Genomic DNA, 18,714 nt, shown 5'->3' with positions numbered 1-18,714 from the left:
TTGATAGAGCTTAGTAAAAGTCATTCAGTTGAACACTCACCTATATGAATGCAGCGACCGACGAGACAGCAGGCAGGTTAATGTATATGAGTGTCAGTTGCAGATGGAGGTATAGATATTGTGATGGGTTTGAGCTTCTTACAGTGGCAGAGACTGAGGGAGACAGGAAATGGGCCATGTGACAATCTTCATCCTACCAACGGCAGTAACAGCCCGTCAAATACAGACTTGGAAATGAAAAGACACACGAAGAATCCTCACATGGTCACAGCCTGGAGAACGCGTGCAGTCATTTCCTTATTCCTCACCATGTGGTTCATCACTTATATCTACAATCATGCCTTTACACGTGGGGCAACTGAACACTACTAGAGCTCAGGAAACCTGAAGGGAAGTATTTCATGATGTGTCAAGGAGTGTAACTTTCACCTTTATTCATTACCACTGCTGTAAAACAGAAGAGAGTACAAATACCTGTGATGTGTATGCAAATGCAGAAAACAAAAAAAATCTATATATGTGGGTTCAGAGAGTTGGATCTATTAGGTCATTCTTATGAGAAGGGTTTGATGCATCAGCAAGTTCCCCACTATTTACGTCACATACATATACACAAACACACACACGTGCTGTATGAAAGTGTTTTTAAGTGAAGTGAGAGCACCAGATTTAAACTCCTCGCTCACAAGATTCACAGGACATGTTCTTATGCTGCTGGCTTCCTGTTGATTATGACAGTTCTGCTTTATCTGGGTAACAGTGTGAAAGACACAGTCTGTGAGATTATTCTGATCTTTTCAATAGATAACATTGAGGAAAATCAATTGTAATCCACAAGTAATAACATAAATTACAACAGACCGTCTGCCTTTAGGTATCACTGTGATCTCAGCTAACATTCAGAGAGTTAAAATAAAGGGCTGGGCTTTATTTTAGCTTTTACAATCATCAACCCTGTAACTGTAACTGACTCATATCTGCCATTTGTAAATGTCTACTATGGGCAGTGCTGCAGACACACGCTGCCTCACCCAAACTGTCAGACAACTACCACAATGACTGACACAGTTTAGTCTCTTTTAACGGTAAAGACCTTTATTTTCTCACAATTTAAAGAAAAGAAAAACCCCAAATGATACAAGAGGTATGATTAACAAATGTTAGGTCAAGTGCAAAAATAATATAAGGCCTGTTAAAGAGACTATATTTCTTTATTAATATTTGTGTCTTTTCCATTACATTTAGATGATAGAATCAATAGAAAACCATGCACACAGCATAGAAAATGTATTGTTTTCATTTATGTGTGTCAAACTTTGTAACGTTACATTTTACGTCTAGGAAATGCTTTATAGAAATGTAGAGAATGTGTTCTTCTTGGCTCATGGGTGATCGTGTACAAAGCTTTGCTCACAACAAAAAATCTTGTCTCTGTTGTATGACAGCTTAGAATAAGATGGACCACATGTAATAAGACACATACAAATTAGGGAAAAAGCAGTAAAACGATAATTCTTATCCCTTCTCATTCGCTCACCTTTACACAGAAAAATACACACAGGATTTCCTCTGTTAAATTTTCGACATCTATTATTTGTAAGTTCTACTTACATTATATTTCATTTTAATAAAATCTATAGGTTTATTAAAAACATCCAGGTTCAGCTGGGTCTACAAAGGCTTAGTAACAAGATGAGGATGAGGTCATGGTTTCACCATATAATTGTTATACCAAACGTGAGCTGCCTCTTACAGGGACACACTTCAACAACATGATGACCAAAAGGAATGACATTGGACTTCCTCATATAAAAAAGCTTTGATGAAACTGAAAACTAGGTGGCAAGAGGCAATTTTAGCAAGTTCAACTGAAATAACAAAAAAGTGCATGTGATACACCAAATAACTGTGAGAAATCAAGTTAATTGTTGTGCTATCATGAAGGTAATTACTATTGTTTGCCCCTGCTCTCAGTATTTTTCACATGGTGTATTCCAAGCATTCCACCTAATGCTATGATAAGTGACGATCATTCTTTGAATACTAAACAATGAGAAAATATTTAGTGTGCACTAAAAATGTTCATGCTCCAGCAAAACAAAAACCCTCAGAATTTTTTTTACACTTAATGCAGATGAAAACTACTAAAAGACTTTGCTTTTGCAGAGCTCAATAATAACCAGTCAAACCTCACACCTATTTTCTCTAAACATCCAGGCTGCTCACTGTTCATCTTTGCTTTTCTCAAACCCCTTCTCCATCCCTGTTGCTAGAGTGACGACATCATAACAAGGCTCCGTGCCGGGTTCAGGTGAGTGGCTCACAGGGATGCAGTCATAGCCTTTGCCTGCGGAGCTCATGCGCTTCCTGTTTCGTGCACCAGGCTGATAGAGCTGCATGGCTGGACGGTCCTGCAGGGAGACAAGAAAGCAGGGACATGGGAGAGACAAGCAGCACACAATTTGAATATAAATATCCAAATATACATTTTCTTTGTCCTGCTTATTCTTTTTATGAGTCACACAGGGCAGTGTATCCCAACATGCACTGGGCAAGCAGGGGCAGAGAAATCCTGGTGGCCTGTAATCACAAACAACTCCCTGCTTAGATTTCCACAAGATCTCTGAGACGCTCGCAAGAAGTAATAAAAAAAACAACTCCTTTTCAGACCATCAGCCTTCTCTCCAAACTATAACATAGTCGTATTCAGTTTGGTTTATATTTCATGGACTTGTGTGGAGTGTTTAATGGATATTTTTGTATGTCATTTATATTCCAGTGCTGACTAAGGCCTGAAGAAGCACCAGAATGCTAGGGTTATGGATGCATTCATTGCAGAAGTTGAAATCGCTATGTAGTTGGTTCACTTTTTTTCTTAAGCTAAGCGATCAGATAACCATTCAAATGAACTTCAGTATGTACATCAGTAAGTTAAAGGTGAGGTGTGTTACATTTAGGAGGATCTATTGTCAGAAAAGGAATATGGTCTTCAGAGGTATGTTTTCATTAGTGTAAAATCACCTGAATATAAGAGTTGTTCTGATTTTGTACCTTAGAATGAGACGTTTTTATCTACAGATGCCAAGTCGCCTTCCATGGTGTTTGCCATGTTGAACCGCCATGTTTCTACATTAGCCCAGAACGGCCAACGGAACGGAACGGAAGCTTGTATAAACACGGGTAGAACTGCACACACAAAGACTGAAGCCAAGGATCAAACCCTGTGCCTCTTTGTAGTGAAATTAAATGTCAAGTAAATGGGGAAACCTTTTCTCTTGTGTACATGTCATTTAAGTAACAAGCTTACTAGACAAAGCTGACTGCAACAAGTAAACCTGCTTACAGATTTGTAATAATTTATTTGCGGTGTGTGATTAGGATCGTTAACGTGATGTGAAGCCAGGAAGCAGCTTGATAACTGACATTATGGAAGTACAACAATTCATCTAAATCTGTCTCATTACTGTGAGAAGATAACTAAAATAACACATTTTTCAAAAAGCTATGTTTTAGTCATGAATGGTGCTATCACTGTATGAGAAGTACACATATTAGTGCTGTATAAATAGACTGAAAGTAATAAATGATAATGATCTGAAATGAACATCTGAAACACAACACTACATCATGAGAAACAAAGCAATTAGTCACCTTTTCCCCCCATCTCATGCTCACCTTCTCGCTCACCTTGTTTCGGAGGCGTTCTTTCCTGTTACCCAGGTCCTCCCTGTCCTCCTTTCCCAGTTTGTCTCCACTGTCTGGACAGTAAGAATAGCCATGATGGTGCCCTTCTTTTTTGGCTCGGTCCTGGCAGTAGCCCTTTCCCCATTTAGTCTCATCTTTGCGGCGCATAAACTTGTCAAACTCATAGTGGTGTCGCTGTCGTTTCCTCTCTTCATCTTTCCCACGGTGATCCTTATCTCTCTGTCTGCGACTGTGCTGCTCTCGCTGCTCCTTGTCACTCTCAGGCTGACCTCTGGTAGTCAGAGTGGAGATAACACAGACACCAGATACATAATTATTACACAGACATAACAGTTGTTATTATGAGCATTCTTGATACCACTTTACAGTAAGGTGTAGGTTTTTTTCTACCATAAAATGACAAAATGAATATTTACATTTAGAACTATTTTACCCATAGGTGACAAGTAATATGTATGTTTCACAGCAGATCATCATTGAACATATTGGACAGTTTTGTCTATGTGTTTACAAAACATGATTTAAACAACATTAAAAACACAACTTAGTACATTTAATAAGAGATTTGACAATTATTTAGTGACTGATAGCAGATTCCAACCCTGCTATGTTTTAAATTTAGGTGTAGATGCTCCCACCCTTTTTTCATTTGGATCAGGATTTGTGCCTTTTAATTACTACATAAACATAAATAATTACTAAATAATATGTTACTGCTTTACAGATCAGCAATGATCCATTAGAATAAATAAAATGAATATTTGCATTGATCCCTGTTGGCTGGTATTTTCTACTCTGTTGTTTAAACTAGCTCTTTAATTAATCAGGACAGACCCCTCCCACTGACTGCCTGACCTCTGACCTTCTAGAATGAAGTCGCTTACGAAAACTGAAACCTGTAGGGGTTAATGATCTCCTCAATAAAGCATTGTGGGTGCCACATTTGTATGAGCGGCCATTTTGCACCATCCGCCTGTAACAAAAAGTTGCCCATCTACAGTACAGGACAGGATATCACAATCCTTACTTTTCTTTGGAGTCCTTTGACTTCATTTGTCCTCCAGTTTTCTCCCATTTGCCTCGGTCTACCTCCCCGATGTCGCTTTTATCCTTCATTCTGTCGGAATCCACGTCATCGTCCCTGTCACTCTTCTTTAGGAGCTACGGCATTGCAGATAATGTAAGATGCAACAGTAATCTGTAATTACAGGCTACAGCGCACAGGTTCCTGTGAAACTGTTTTCAAGTGATGAAGGACTACCTTAATTTTGATGTCTTTGTCAGACAGTTTCTTCTGTTTCTCTGCCTCTTTTCGTTTGCGTCTCTCTTCTTCTCGTCGCTTCCTCTTTTCCTCCTCCCTCTGCCGTTTCTTTTCAAGCTCCCTCCTTCTCCTCTCCTCTCTCTTCTCCTCTCTTATTCTCTGTAAAGAAACATTTTGCACATTTGAAAAGATTCTTCACATTGTTAAAGCAGTGTGTGGATTTTTTCTTTCTTACCTGTTTCTCAATCTTCTTATTTTTGATGTACTCCAACAGTGGTGTTGTCCGTTTGGCTGCAACCAAAATAAAGATAGGTAAGATAAGTAAGAGATAAGTAAACATACATTGACAGACTTATTATAATTAGTTCGCAAGGGAATAATCATCTGAGGCTGCGGTACTGTACCTATGAGCTCTCTGGTCTTGGCTTCTATCTCTCCCAGCAGGGTCTCTGGGTTGGCCATAGACTTCTCCTCATCACAGGAGTAATTCTCCAAGAACCGCTTGTATTCGGGGTCTGAGGGAGTGCAGGGCCAAGATAAATATGTTTGATCATAAAACATACCAAATATTGATTTTGTGTGCATCTTAAATCCATGAACAATAGATTAACAAGCTAAATGGCTCAAGCTTTATATTTCACTACCTTCTTCAATGCTCCCAGCTTTGGCATCTTTCTTTTTTAGCTTCTTCTTGGAAATTTTCTGGAAGGGGGCAAACTCTACCACTGCAGGATACTCCTGGCCTGAGTAAATATTGAAATAAAAAGCAGCTCATCATTTAACAGACCAGTTATCAGATAGTAACAATAGCAACAGAATCTCAAAGCCACTTCTCTGTCCATAAAATTTTGCCTGTAGCTGTTAAACAAACATGCTTTTGTTTGGATTTAATATAGCAGAATAGATTGCACTGTGTGCCCACGTTCATCACCAACATACTGGCAACAAAGCCAAACTGAGTTTAAACAAAAATCAAGAAATACCCTTGTTGTCAATGAAGACATAACCATCAAATCGGTCCCTAAACAGCAGGATATCTTCGGGGTTTTTAAAATTGATATATGCCCTGGAGAACAGGTGGGGGTAAAGACTGTGGAAAGAGAGAAAAAGGGAGAAGTCATAAACTTTCTCATGTACGGAAAAAAAACCCAACAAGATTTGCCAACATAAGAAAAAGTTGAAAAAAAAAGTGTTGATTTGTTAAATAGGTTATCATGATTACCTTTGATCAGCTGAAAAGAACTCAAAATAGTCGTAGGATGGAAGTGGACTGAGCTGTTCCTCTAGCTGGTCCTTTGACAGGTTAGGTGGAAGCCTTCGAAGCACCACCTGTAATCAATCATTTATATGTTACTGATATATACTATACATATTATTTTTTCAGTTCAGCAGGAAGAGCCGTGTTGGTAGTGCAGGTAATTTCTGCAAAAAGGATGGTCCAGGTTTTAAGATCCATTCTTGAGAAGTTGCTGTTTCCAGATCTAACAGAATTTTTTACTACAATATTACATCATGGAAAATCCCCAGAAAGTGGGGGTCACCTAATGTACAAATAGTACCCTCAGAAAAGAGTGACAGCGTTTACCAGGCAAGGAGGGTTTGATGAAATACACCACTGAGTTGCATTATGGGACGTGTAGGGTTCAGCTTTTTTTTGAACTTCACACACTTTACTTTTATAGATGTGCAAAACTCAACGGCTTGAGTGCCCCTTAAATACATTAAACCTCCTTGACCTGCAAGTTATTGCGTTTGTTCAAACCCTGAGAACTTAATTTTTAAATTATAGTGGAGATCTCAAAGGTTCTGGGTATTCTGGGGAAAGGTGTGCAAACTGATGCATAAAACACATATTCTGATTTGATTAGTATTAGATTAGATTAGTAGAGTAGTACAGACATAAAAAGAGAAACATAGAGTACACAGACATGATACTGTCTGGAACAAAGTGATAATTAAAGTCCTCCTCCACTCAAAAATATGTTTTTCTTCTTGTGCCCAGCAGGAAAACTTTCATATTTGTATATTCTAGATTTTTTTTAAACAAGGAGTAGATGCCTTTTTATGGATTTAATGCAAAATTATACTAGGAAAACACATTATTGTTCTAAGCAGACTATTTGTATCTTATGTATGGAGGGGACATTTTATTTGAATTGTATGTAAGTGTTAAATGCGTCACTTCGGCACATGCAGATAGACATCTGTCAATATTTTTGACATTTTATAGTGTAATAAAAACTGTTAATTGCAGAATTACTCAGATTCACCTTGGCAACTCTTTCACTACTGGGGGAAATGAGGATTTGGGAGCCTGAAACCTAGATTACAGCGGGTAAAATGTTGAGAAAGCGTGTTTTAAGCCACGGATAATGCAATAATCTGGACCGGCCACAGTGTGAGGACCTAGTCAGTGTTTACTACATGTCTTCCAGCACAAGCAGCAAACGTCAACGTCATTTACAAACAATATAAAAACACTACATCAAATGAAACCAGAGGGGATGTGAAGTCTAAGCTGATATAAGGCTGTTGAAGCCGCGGCATCGTCGTGACTCTTTCTCCTCCGGTCGCTGTCCGCGGTGCTGAAACGATCCCATCCCTCCATGCCCTCCTCCATGTCTGCTTCCCACACAGCGCAAACAATGCGACACAGCGCGGGCGCTCTGCTGCCTACCTTGGTAAACACCTCTTTCTTCTCCTCTTTCTGCTTCGGGTTGCCGGGGGTGTTCTCTTGCTCTCTGGGGATGTCTCTAAACTGTATCTCGACGACGCTTTTCTCCTTGCCCACGGTCATTTGGTCCTTTTCAGACCTCATTTCTCTCCATCTCCCTCTCGCCCGTGTTAAGCCACCGTGCGCTCGCGAGAGTGTGGAAGTATCGCGAGCGGAGAGAGGTTTACGAGGACGGCTTTGACAGCTCCTCTGTCCGCCTGCACCCTGCAGCTTCTGCGACTGGCGTGACACAAAGATAAGACAAGGAGTTGACTGTTGACGAGTTGACGAATGCTCTTTCTTCTGGCTGCACATGTTAGGAGTATTTTAAACTAGTTATGCGTTAGTGTCCTTATCGTTTTGGATTGCTTGCTTTTTTTTTGTAATTGTAATTAACTGAAGAGATAATAGTCTGACTTTTGTTTGTTTTTTCAGCTTTGCCTTGCGAGATTATATAAAAGAGATTGGATTATTTATCTTGTGAATAAAGCAAAAAAGTCTTATTATAATCTGTAATATATTTATTTGTTAATTATCAAATAAATATAGCATGTAGTAGCAAGTAAAAAGTGCAATATCTGTAGCAGAGTGGAATTATAAAGTAGCATAAAAGTAAAAGTACCCCAAAATTATATTTATAAGTACAAAAGGCTGCTTAGGCAAAATGTACACTTTATTATAGTCATGCATCTGTTTTTTAAATATCATAACAACAACCATCATTATAAAAATAACAACCAAAGATCCATACAAGCAATATGCGGAGAAACTGTTGCACCAAACAAACACGTGGTGTGGAAATAAAGAGTCCACTTGTTGTGTTTGTCAGTTCATGTCCCAGTGCCACTGCACAGCTGCAGGCCGGAGTCTCTTTAAGCAGTCCCGCTGCAGCCCTCACCGTCACCGTGCAGGTCCGGAGTGTGGCTGCGGGGCTTCATGCTGAACTGATCCGGACAGGACGAGCTGCCGGCGGAGCTCCAGGAGTCCGGGCAGGAGGACTGGCTCACAGACCGCCCGTGGACATCTCGGCAGGGAACTGAGGAAAAACACAAAAAGGTCCACAAAACGAACTCTTCAAATGGAAACGTGGGACGTGAATCTGATGCACTGTTTAACTGCGTTTTGCCCTACAGTTGGAACAAAGTGCCCTCTTAAGTGCTCTCATCGCACACATTGTGGGGGATGAGGTTTTTTTTATGAGCACACATGAGACAGGAATTCTCTACACATGTATTTTAAAGTCATTTTTCATCCCTAAACTACATAAAAGGCCTGGGAGACAACTTCTTCACGTGTCAGACGCAGGCAATTGATTTTCTGAGCCGACAGTAAACTCACCACTAAGGAAAGTTTTCCTGCCATTGCTGGTCTCCACACACAGCCGAGGCTTCTCCGGTGTCGACACGGAGCTCTTCAGGCTGGGAACAAAAGTGGAGCAGGTGTCCAGGTCCCGGCACACCTTGTCCTGGCTGTAAATGACGGCCGACTTAGACGGAGTACAGCCCATCTCTCCCGACGCTACTAAAGCCGCTCTCCATTGGGGGAAAGGTTCCGGAGATAGACGGACAACTACTGTATCTGACCTGTGGATGTCAGAGGGGATGGAGAGGGGTGGTGTGCTTTCATTCGAGGTTCGGAGACCTCACTCCTCCCCTGAACCGAACTTGACATTAGAGAGGATGGTCTGAGTTAGTGAAACTCTGCTGCACACAAACTCTAATCTGCAATTGATTCACTGCTTGTACATTGCCAGGGTTTAATACCTTTAACAGTAATAAACAATACAAATTATATTAGAAGATGAATGTATGTTGCATTTAACCCCCCCTCAAAATCTTTACTATATTAGCTATTTTAGAAGGGATATTTGGTTTATTTCTACAGCTACCAGTATTAATAAGTGTTCTATATGGGCAAATATCAGTGATTCATACTGATTCACAGGATGACTGATAAAAATTACTTGAATATTCAAAAAAAACACACTGTCATTTGTTTAAACCAATAAATCAAACATTAAGCGGTTTACTAAACATGTTTGATAAGTAAACAAGACTTTATGCCAACAGGTATACATTTAAAGTAACTCAGAACTATACACAACAGTATCTCAAGGAAGGGTTTGTCAACATTTCTGTCAATAGAACAGTAAGTAGAAAATAGCAGAGGTAGAAAAATAAGGATTTTAAAAATTACCCAGCCCTATTTCCATGTGTTTTGTGGGTTTTACAAATCAAACACTTTATTCTGATTAACACAAACACAGATGTGCTAAAATCTTTTAAGATAAATGCATGGTTTATTGTAGGAATTGCCAAGAATTGTTTTCACCAAAACTGCGTGTATCTCGCTCGCTCTTTATTCAACGTGTAAATCCACAGGTTAAGCAACACGGAGGGTCCTGCCATAGGCAGTAATAAATGACTATAGTCTTTTAGATCTGACATGAGGTGTGCGGCTGTGTTCGCTCTGTTCAATCAAGTGTCAGAGGACCACATGTTCCCAGTGTCTTCAGGCTTAACCCAAGGTCCAATGCTAAACCAAGTACTCAACCCCTTAACCAAGGCACATGTTAATTCCCCTGGTAAAGTGCATTCTTGCAAAGTTAATATGATGTACAGTACAGCAGGTGCTGTACACAAATTCACACTCTTTTACTCATGTTCATAAGGGCATGTTCTACGTTTTGTCACTTACAGAATCAAGCATATTTAATGCACAAGAGGGAGAATCCACAGGAAACCTTTGGTGGAGGACAGGTGCCAAGTTTTGGTTTGATAGTTGTCCTTGGGCTTGGATATGTGTACCTAAGACAACCTGTTGCTACAACAGTTCCACCTCCTGACAGGATGAGATCACGTGCTGGTGTCTGACAAGGTGTCTAACATCATATCGCTCTCATACATATCGCACTCCAGGGTTAAAGAGAGGCGCAGAGGCGTCTCCAGCATCATCTTGTCCTGATTAGACAGTGGCGTTTCCAAGGATGTGATGCTGGTGTCTTCCAATCTTGGCGTGGCCAGAACGTCGCCAGACTCCGATGTGTTCAGCATCTTCATCAGCGCTGGAGTGTTCAAGCTGCCTCGCACCTTGTCATTGATGTCTGTGCCTGAGTGGAAACAAAGGACCACTCATTATTTGTCTCAGAACAGATATTTGAATACTTGCCACAAAAGAGAAAACTTTGGCTGACCCAATTTAAAAATAAATAAATAAATCAAATTCGTCTGTTGTGGTATCTAGCCCCACAGATGGTTTGGGATTTCTCAGCAGAGAGTTTGAGATATCTGCCAGAGATTTCTGTTGCCACTTCTAAATTTAGTTTGGGGTTCTCACAGCAAAGAAAATACAGACAATTGCCCTGTTTACACCTGGCATTAACATGGGTCTTGGGTGATTCGATCACAAGTGGACAGCTCTTAGTGCGGGAGTGAATGCGCCCATAACGCACTGAGATCTGATTGCTTGGACCACATTCGGAGGTGGTCACATATGGCCACATTCTTTTAGCAGTGTGTACGCAAATGTGTCCTTGGCCATACTGAAGGACCGCCTACTCAACTGAGGTCCTGCAAGTGAACACAAAGAAGTGGTTTTGTTTGGTTCAGTGTAATACAATTACATGTTTGAGCTCTGCTGTATGAGGAGAATAAACAATAATACAATATAAATAATAAATAATTAAGGAACTAAATTTTCTTGTAAAAAACAGTCAGTTTACCAGCCTGTCAGATACTCCATGTCTAAATTGTGTCTTCTTATCTGCAAATATTTAGCAGCTGTTTGAACACAGTTTCAACTATTTACACTTAATCTAGAAAAAAAGACAACATTTTATTCATGGTAAACATGTGAACAGTAACCAGTTGAATACTGACTGACGTTTGACTCTGTAACAATCAAATAATCAAATGTTTCAAGCCAGCCATCAAAGATGAAAACAACTCCTCTGAAACGGCAGTATAGCTGTATCCTACCTATATAGGCATCCGTGTCACCGATGTACATCTCAATACAGTGGCCAAGCATCGTCACGGAGAAAGTGTCGTCCCTTTTCAATCCAAGTGCCTGCACAGAAAGAAAGAAAACCAACTTCAAACATTGTTACAAAAACCAATCACAGGTCATGCTACAGACTTTAGTGTGATCCCTTGTGTTTATTCTGACTATTGAAAACCAAAACATCACTGTGTATTCTGGTAATTTACTATACAATATCTCTTTATTTTCATTTCTACTTTGTACAGCTAGTGGTGTTTCCATGCCCTTGTTATTAGTATTTATTGGATCTGTCTTATAGCTGCTCTTATACTTGTTTTGTTTTGTAAATGACAGCTATCTGTACAAAACAAATTGTCCTTCAAGGACTCTGTCCTACTTTAAGAGTATTATTTCCATGGTAACTATTTAGGAGGCCATCAATCCTCCTATTGTTCTAAATCCCCATGTTTTTTAAGTGAGTAACAAAACCCATACAGACTGGAGAAAATGCACTATACCGTATGAAAGTAGTCAATAGCACTCTCAAAGTCGCCCATGAGGCTGTGCACGTATCCTATGGCAGCGTAGGTGGAGGCGTGCTGAGGGATTAACACCAGTGCCTGACGGTGGTACTCCAGAGCCTGGTCGTACTTTCTACAGAGACAAACATATAATACATGAATACGATATTAATGGAGTCAACAGAATTTCATAAACAGAAGTTTGTGGAAATGTTAATTACCTGCTCCTTGTGGCCGATACCGATAAGGTAACTGATCATTTCCCATTTTTGCTCTGTTCTAACAAAATCTAACACAACAATAAACCGTTCTGACTCTTTATAACTTCATGTTTATTATTATGCACTGATAATTCATCGGCTTTAATGTAATGATGCCAATAATTCATAATAAATATAAACTTCCTATTATCATGCATCCCTAATTGCATCAAACAGTACATTGGAAAAGATTTTTAACCGAATTAACAAAAGTTTTCCATGTGAAGTCGTGGAATGACAACAAACACAGGGGGTATAGCTTGACAAACAAGACCATAGTCACTGATTCCGAGCACCAAAAGCTAGGCTCAGCCATTACGTTTAATTTGCAGGGCGCCGGCAGTTTAAGGCTAGCAAAGCACTGTATGCCATATACAGACAAGGAACGCAATAGCATTTAAAAGTTGTACCATTGTAAGCAGTGAGTGCATGGGTCTAGTATTTTTGTAACATTTGGAGTTGAAGTTGACCATTTTGAATTTCAAAGATTATTTCCTGCTCAATCCATCACTCTGTGGTACAGGAACACTAACAATCTGTAGGTGGCAACAATGACATGTATCAGCAAATTGCTGCTGCCATTGCTTAGGCAAAGGTTTGCAGGTAGGTGTAGAGGGTCTAATCTGACAATGACCAAAGAGATCTTCCTTGTCAACACATGTCTGCTGATAGTGATGCTTTTAGTACTGCAAAAAAGACAAACAATGCTAGAAAGAGCCCTCAACTGTTCCACACATTAGATTGCAGACGGTCGAGAAATTATAGTTATATATATTATAGTCTTGGCAAAGATAGACAAACATGCCCAGACAAAACTTCTTTTAAAAGTAGCACCCAAAGGTAGCACCACAATAAAATATATAAATTATACATCTTTGTCACCAAACACTGTATAGGAATGACTATTTAAGTGACTGAATGAGGTCTGATGGTCATCTTGTTTCAGGGAAAGATTATTGCACTACGAACTTTGCACATCCGCACAGCTGTGATTTCCTTCGTTTACATGAGGAATGGAAGCTTTATAAGACCATGGATGTATTGCTGACGCACCTACAAGCTACAAGAGGTATTCACTTTGTATGGATGAAACCCTTTCCACATAAAAAACTATCCAAACCTTTCAAAACACATTTAGCAAGCCCCTTATAGCTATTGAGTGGCGACTATGCATAATTCATGAAAAGGTTTTTTCATGAATTTTCAATGAAGGCCCTACCTACACTGAATGATTATAACAGAACAAGTATTAAGCACATCTTTGAAAACTGTTTGTAGCAGGCTGGTGGGGGGAAAGAAAAGGAGGGGAATGAACAAATGAGAGGACAGTGAATTATAACCAATCTTCTTTAATCATTGACTCTAGTACCATATGTGCCAACTCGAAAAAGACCGTGAAATTTGTGATGCTAAGAGCTGTAAAGAGCTGCCAGGAAGTGCAGCCTGCTCTCCTATTGGGCTTATTTAGGACCATGTAATTAAATAGAAAATTGCACAGTAAAAGTGTCTTTTACTTACTTCAATTTCCGACACACATGACCCAAGTTGTTTAACAATGGCTCCCATTTGTCCACAGTGACCTTACATTTAAAGACAAAATGCAAAAAGCATACATTAATCAGCACTTACAGAGACATTATCATGTTTTCAAGAAATGAGTCATTCACACATGTATACTTTTTCAATTAAATAAATTAGTAGTTACCTCGTTCCCTATGGCTTTGATCTTCTCCATTGCATCAAGAAACAACCTCTCTGCTGTCTTCCAGCTAAAAGAGTAGAGTGAAAAACATTCTTATGGCATATCTGAACCTTCACTAAAATAAACCAAATATCAGTGTGTGTGTAATCTGTGTATCCTCCATGCGACTGCTGTTCCAACTCATCTTTACATCAGGTGCATTATGAGTTACTTTTATTTCTATTTGTACAAGTTTTCCTAGCTTTAAAAGGGTCAGTAACCAGAATTCTATAATATAGGTGAATGGAAATCTGAGTAATGTAACCCCATGGAGGGGCGGTTCAGATCCTTCCCATAAGATAGTACAATTTAATCACTGGTTGTTACAAAGTGTAAGTCTTAGCTGACGCTCAAAGTAATGTAAAATGCAGTAAATGTAAATTTTTCAGCCAGCCATGACACTTCTAACTTTGTCATGCAAGTTATTGGTCATTCAAAGATTTCAGATGCAGACAGTCACTTATATAGCTGGTACATGGACATCAGTTCATCTTGTATAATAGACTTCTTACTAAGTTAAAACCAGCTTTTGCACATAGCACAGCTGTGTGCAAACATCCGTTTGGGCAGCCAATAACACTTATGTTACACTTGTCAAACTAGAGGCCTGAGTGTTATTGTATGTGTTTGTTGCTGCAAGACTCACTCTCCATTTTGAAAGGCAACCACTGCCACCTCGTGTATGACAAATGGGTCCTCTGGAGCGATACTAAGAGCCTGGCTGAAGAAACGTTCTGCCAGCTTGGAGTTGTTGGTCAGACCGTACTCCAGGCCGATGTAGAGCATGGGTAAGTGACACCTGGATGAGAGAGGACAGGAGACGTCAAACAAGACTGAATCTTACCCTGTCTTGTGTTTTAATAAAAACCTGAGTTTGGAAGACTTAAAAAGTAATAAAGTAATTAATAGGAAACAGACTTTATGTTTAAATACTGTATATTATGTTTGGCAGATATTAATAACTGTAATCATGAATTCCTGTTATTTTTAGTTTGGTCAATGGATTTATGGATTATTATCTTATCTTATCTTATTTAGTTTCTCAAGTTCCTACAAAGGTTCCTGCAGTTGGAAAGACCAATACCTAAGCTTTCTTTTTCCAGGTTTGCGTTTTTTCAGCTTGTTGCTCTGAATGCAGAAAGTTTGAACTGAAAAGACAAACTAAGAAACATTCACAGAAGTTGAAACATTTTGTTTTAGCTATATACTAGCAGCAGCACCATTATTGGATGAGCATTAGGCTGAGCCAAAAGCTACATCTTCAACTGGTGGACATTTTGGCTGACAGGACATAACTCAAATCATAAAAAATAAATGCCTCTATAGATCTGCCTGTTGACATTTATTTTGACAAATATAGCTCAAAAAATGAACTATGAAACTAAAAGCAAAGTTTCAGTCAGTCGTGGCCATGCAGGGTTGTATTGACTAACAGTTTGTGTGTGCTCTGTCTGCAGTGCACAACTGTAACTTTTCAAAAAGACATTACTTACAGAGATATGATTTTCTTTATTGAATGTTCTTTTTGTAATACAGGCTGACAAGACAGCTATGTTTTTCACATAAACCCCACCCATTTATAGCATTTAGAGGTGAGAACTCCAGGATGTGTACGTACCCTTTCATCAGCTGGGCAGCGGTGAAGTAGGCAGCCATGGCTTGGTCATGCTCACTCTCCACTGCAAATGAATGACCGTAGGCAATCCATGCAGGACCGTACGTCCTCTCCAGTGTAGTGGCTTTGCTACAGAAAATACACAATTATGAATAACTGAACCTAAATATAAACAGCCTGCAGTGTGGCCTCAGACAGGATGTACTTCCCCTTGAGTGTGCAAATGCATACCTCAGGTATCGCCGAGCATGTTCGTTTTTATGGCCAACCATGAGATAGTAGCACCCAACTGCAAACCAGGATACCTGATAAAAGTTTTTATTTGGTTATCATATAATGGAAATTGTGTTAACAGCTGAAATATATGCATAGTGATAAAGTTGCAACACTTACTGGGTTGTTTGGATACAAGTCTACAAGTTTGTGTGAGAGGTAAAACAACTCTGCAGAGGGGAAAAAAAGAAAAAGATGAGTAAACAATAAATGAAACTAACTAAAAACAAACTGTGTGAATCAGCGGTTGATATACCATTTGCTTTTCCAAGCTCCACCAGAGTTCCTATGTGGACTGGTAAACAATTGGCATGGAAGGGGTCTTTAACCATCACCCTGAAATACAAAAACAGAGTTGCATTAAATGGTTCTAATGGTTTAAAAAAAAATAATAAAATGAAATAGGCAAATTATTTAGATTCCACACTATAAAAGTGTTTCATATCCATGGCCAAACATACATACACATTTAGGTAAAACATATTTTTCATTTTGGCCAACCTAGCTAAAAAAGCTCTCTTCACATCATATCCAATTTGGGAAAATACAAAAGGCAACTGAGAAAATCTACTCATGTCAACTTTCTAATGGGAAAGTAGGAGAAGTGAGATATATTTTAACCTACATCAACTCTAGTCAACAGCCAAAAGTACAAAAATCTAAATTTGCTTACATTATAACATATAGTTCATCAATCAAAATTCATACACAAGTGTCTCCTTATTAATCTAAATGATCTGCAATATTTGCCACTAGTTAAAAAAACCAAACAAACCACAAACTGAGAGGAAACCTGAATGCACCTACATTGATGTGAGTTTGTAGCACATCTTGAAATCACAGTTATAATAATGCCTCTCAGCAAGAGACACCACTACATCCAAGTTGTCCTGAAGACCATTGACCATCTCTGGCACCACCAAATCACTGGGCTTGTTATACTGCAGCGGGGAGGAGAGTGTGTGTTTATGCATGTGTGTGAAAGCGGGTGTAGGGTTTAAATGTGAGTAGGTGGGGGGAAGAGATAAAGCAAGGAGAGGAGACAAGGAGACAGATGAAGAGGGGTTAGAACGAAAACAGGCGAGAATATCCATAATAGGCATTTGCATTTCAATTTATTTTGACAGTATACAAATGAAGCTCGGCAAAAAGGATCAATTAATGGATAAGGCAAGATGGTAATTCTGAGATTGACTCTAAATAAACTGCAGCTCCCATGTTCATTGTAATGAAAGATCCCTCATTACATGGGTATATTATTCCGAGTATCATTCTGTGCAACAACATGGCTAAATTATGTGCCTTTAATTGTTGGACAACAATGGAATAACAATGTGTATATGGCACAAACAAGCAAACTATGATTTATATCAGGGTTTGGCTACAGAGAGAATATTTGTTATTCATATCAATTCATTGTTGGTTTTGGCCTTTGTTGTGGGATTAGTCGACAATAAGAAAAATACCACCAACCTAATCTTTAATTGAACAACGAATTAATAAGCAAGAGTGATTTTCACAGAGACCCCTACCTTCTTTAACTTATTCTCAAATAGGAAGTGTAACAGCTCCTCCTCTTCCTCAGTGCACTGTTGACTCAGAGGAAGCGAGTCAAGGAAGTCTTTCTCTATTGAACATTGAAAAACATGTTTCACATAAACTGCCTTCACAAGTTACTGAAATGATAAATGGCACATATTTGTAGAAAATTAAAAGATCAGTGCACATCATTGCAACAGATCAGCCTCACCTTCCTGCGCGGTCAACATGTGGTGGGACGTTAAAAGGTCAAAGGCTTCAAAGCAGTACACATCCAGTTTCAAGGCCTCTTTGTAGCTGGAGGTGGCCAGTGGTCTGTTGTCCATGGCATCATAGATCTTACCCCGCAGGAGGCAGATGGAGCTGTTGATCTAAAATATTTCAGAGGGGGAAGAGGGGGAGAAGAAGTGTGGCAGAGGTCAGAGTTTCTAGTGAATGCCCATAATATTACTCAGAATAACCTGTACCGTTATAGCTCTGTACGCAACATTAACAAGACATCTGTCACATCTAGACATGGGAGATATTTTATGCCAATATCATATCCCACATAACTTTCCTGCTCAAAATCTTATCTGCTGCACTCAACTGATTCTCATCATTAAAATGCAGTGTCTCCCATAAATCCATCGGCCCACCACAATATCAATGTTGAGCTCAACATGTTTTAGTTTCTTTTACTATTTAAAATGAATAAATCTAATGTCATCGCAGAGCTGTGCGCAGCATGTTGATTCATTTGCTCAGCCCCCCTTCCTCTGCAAGGCAACGGATGCGTCTGAGTATTTCCTCCCCTCTATGCACACCTGACATTGTCAACACGACAACCCCCCCTTCACTCACAGTCAGGGACTTTACTTCGGACTTCCGACAAACTAACCTACACTGTACATTTACTGCTAAACTGACAACTTCAGTGCACACACCTACGGACTGCCATATGCTCTCAAGTCTCAACACAACGCTGCTAATGTCAGTGAACAAACTCTTTAAATAAGTAAAAATAGTATATATTATATATATATATACATATATACATACATATACACATATATATATATATATATATATATATACACACATATATATACATATATACACATAT

The 18,714-nt window shown here is 39.2% G+C and overlaps 3 protein-coding genes across 4 annotated transcripts in view; all 3 read right to left on the bottom strand.

The window, feature by feature from the left end:
• Window positions 1–275, bottom strand: part of p2ry8 (P2Y receptor family member 8) — a 3,559-nt gene extending 3,284 nt beyond the window's left edge. The window contains exon 1 of the mRNA XM_035675916.1: window positions 41–275. The gene's annotated coding sequence lies outside the window, so the exon portion shown is untranslated. The remainder of the gene's footprint in view (window positions 1–40) is intronic.
• Window positions 276–1,096: 821 nt separating this feature from the next.
• Window positions 1,097–7,819, bottom strand: upf3a (UPF3A regulator of nonsense mediated mRNA decay). 2 transcript variants are annotated; one of them, XM_035676724.1, is made up of 10 exons: window positions 7,644–7,819; window positions 6,189–6,295; window positions 5,950–6,056; window positions 5,611–5,709; window positions 5,371–5,481; window positions 5,202–5,257; window positions 4,967–5,125; window positions 4,733–4,866; window positions 3,676–3,976; window positions 1,097–2,411 (listed from the first exon to the last, which is right to left on the bottom strand). In XM_035676724.1, exons 1-10 carry the CDS (start codon window positions 7,782–7,784, stop codon window positions 2,223–2,225), a joined length of 1,404 nt encoding a protein of 467 aa, XP_035532617.1. In that variant the 5' UTR covers window positions 7,785–7,819; the 3' UTR covers window positions 1,097–2,222. The 2 variants fall into 2 exon arrangements, with proteins under 2 accessions (XP_035532617.1, XP_035532618.1); XM_035676725.1 differs by having other exon boundaries at window positions 3,688–3,976.
• A 1,870-nt stretch (window positions 7,820–9,689) lies between these two features.
• The window catches only part of cdc16 (cell division cycle 16 homolog (S. cerevisiae)), an 11,291-nt gene continuing 2,266 nt past the window's right edge, over window positions 9,690–18,714 (bottom strand). Inside the window, exons 6-18 of the mRNA XM_035676927.1 lie at window positions 17,821–17,980; window positions 17,603–17,697; window positions 16,878–17,011; window positions 16,327–16,406; window positions 16,191–16,240; window positions 16,029–16,102; window positions 15,801–15,926; window positions 14,829–14,981; window positions 14,147–14,210; window positions 13,960–14,021; window positions 12,179–12,314; window positions 11,657–11,747; window positions 9,690–10,788 (exon numbers count right to left, since the gene is read on the bottom strand). Coding sequence (XP_035532820.1) covers window positions 10,535–10,788; window positions 11,657–11,747; window positions 12,179–12,314; window positions 13,960–14,021; window positions 14,147–14,210; window positions 14,829–14,981; window positions 15,801–15,926; window positions 16,029–16,102; window positions 16,191–16,240; window positions 16,327–16,406; window positions 16,878–17,011; window positions 17,603–17,697; window positions 17,821–17,980 — 1,479 coding nt within the window. The 3' untranslated portion in view covers window positions 9,690–10,534. The remainder of the gene's footprint in view (window positions 10,789–11,656; window positions 11,748–12,178; window positions 12,315–13,959; window positions 14,022–14,146; window positions 14,211–14,828; window positions 14,982–15,800; window positions 15,927–16,028; window positions 16,103–16,190; window positions 16,241–16,326; window positions 16,407–16,877; window positions 17,012–17,602; window positions 17,698–17,820; window positions 17,981–18,714) is intronic.

The sequence above is a fragment of the Morone saxatilis genome, unplaced genomic scaffold (assembly GCF_004916995.1).
Source record: "Morone saxatilis isolate NCDOM2014 unplaced genomic scaffold, NCSU_SB_2.0 Contig5, whole genome shotgun sequence".
Lineage (NCBI taxonomy): Eukaryota > Metazoa > Chordata > Actinopteri > Moronidae > Morone > Morone saxatilis.
This window is presented reverse-complemented; position numbering and strand designations above follow the sequence as displayed.

Coding starts and splice junctions, on each gene's coding strand:
- upf3a (XM_035676724.1), bottom strand. CDS start 7,784: ATGAGGTCTGAAAAGGACCAAATGACCGTGGGCAAGGAGAAAAGCGTC. Junction 5,710..5,949: donor TGTCTTCATTGACAACAAGG/GTATTTCTTGAT, acceptor ATATTTACTCAG/GCCAGGAGTATCCTGCAGTG. Junction 2,412..3,675: donor GAAACAAGGTGAGCGAGAAG/GTGAGCATGAGA, acceptor GTCTCCCTGCAG/GACCGTCCAGCCATGCAGCT.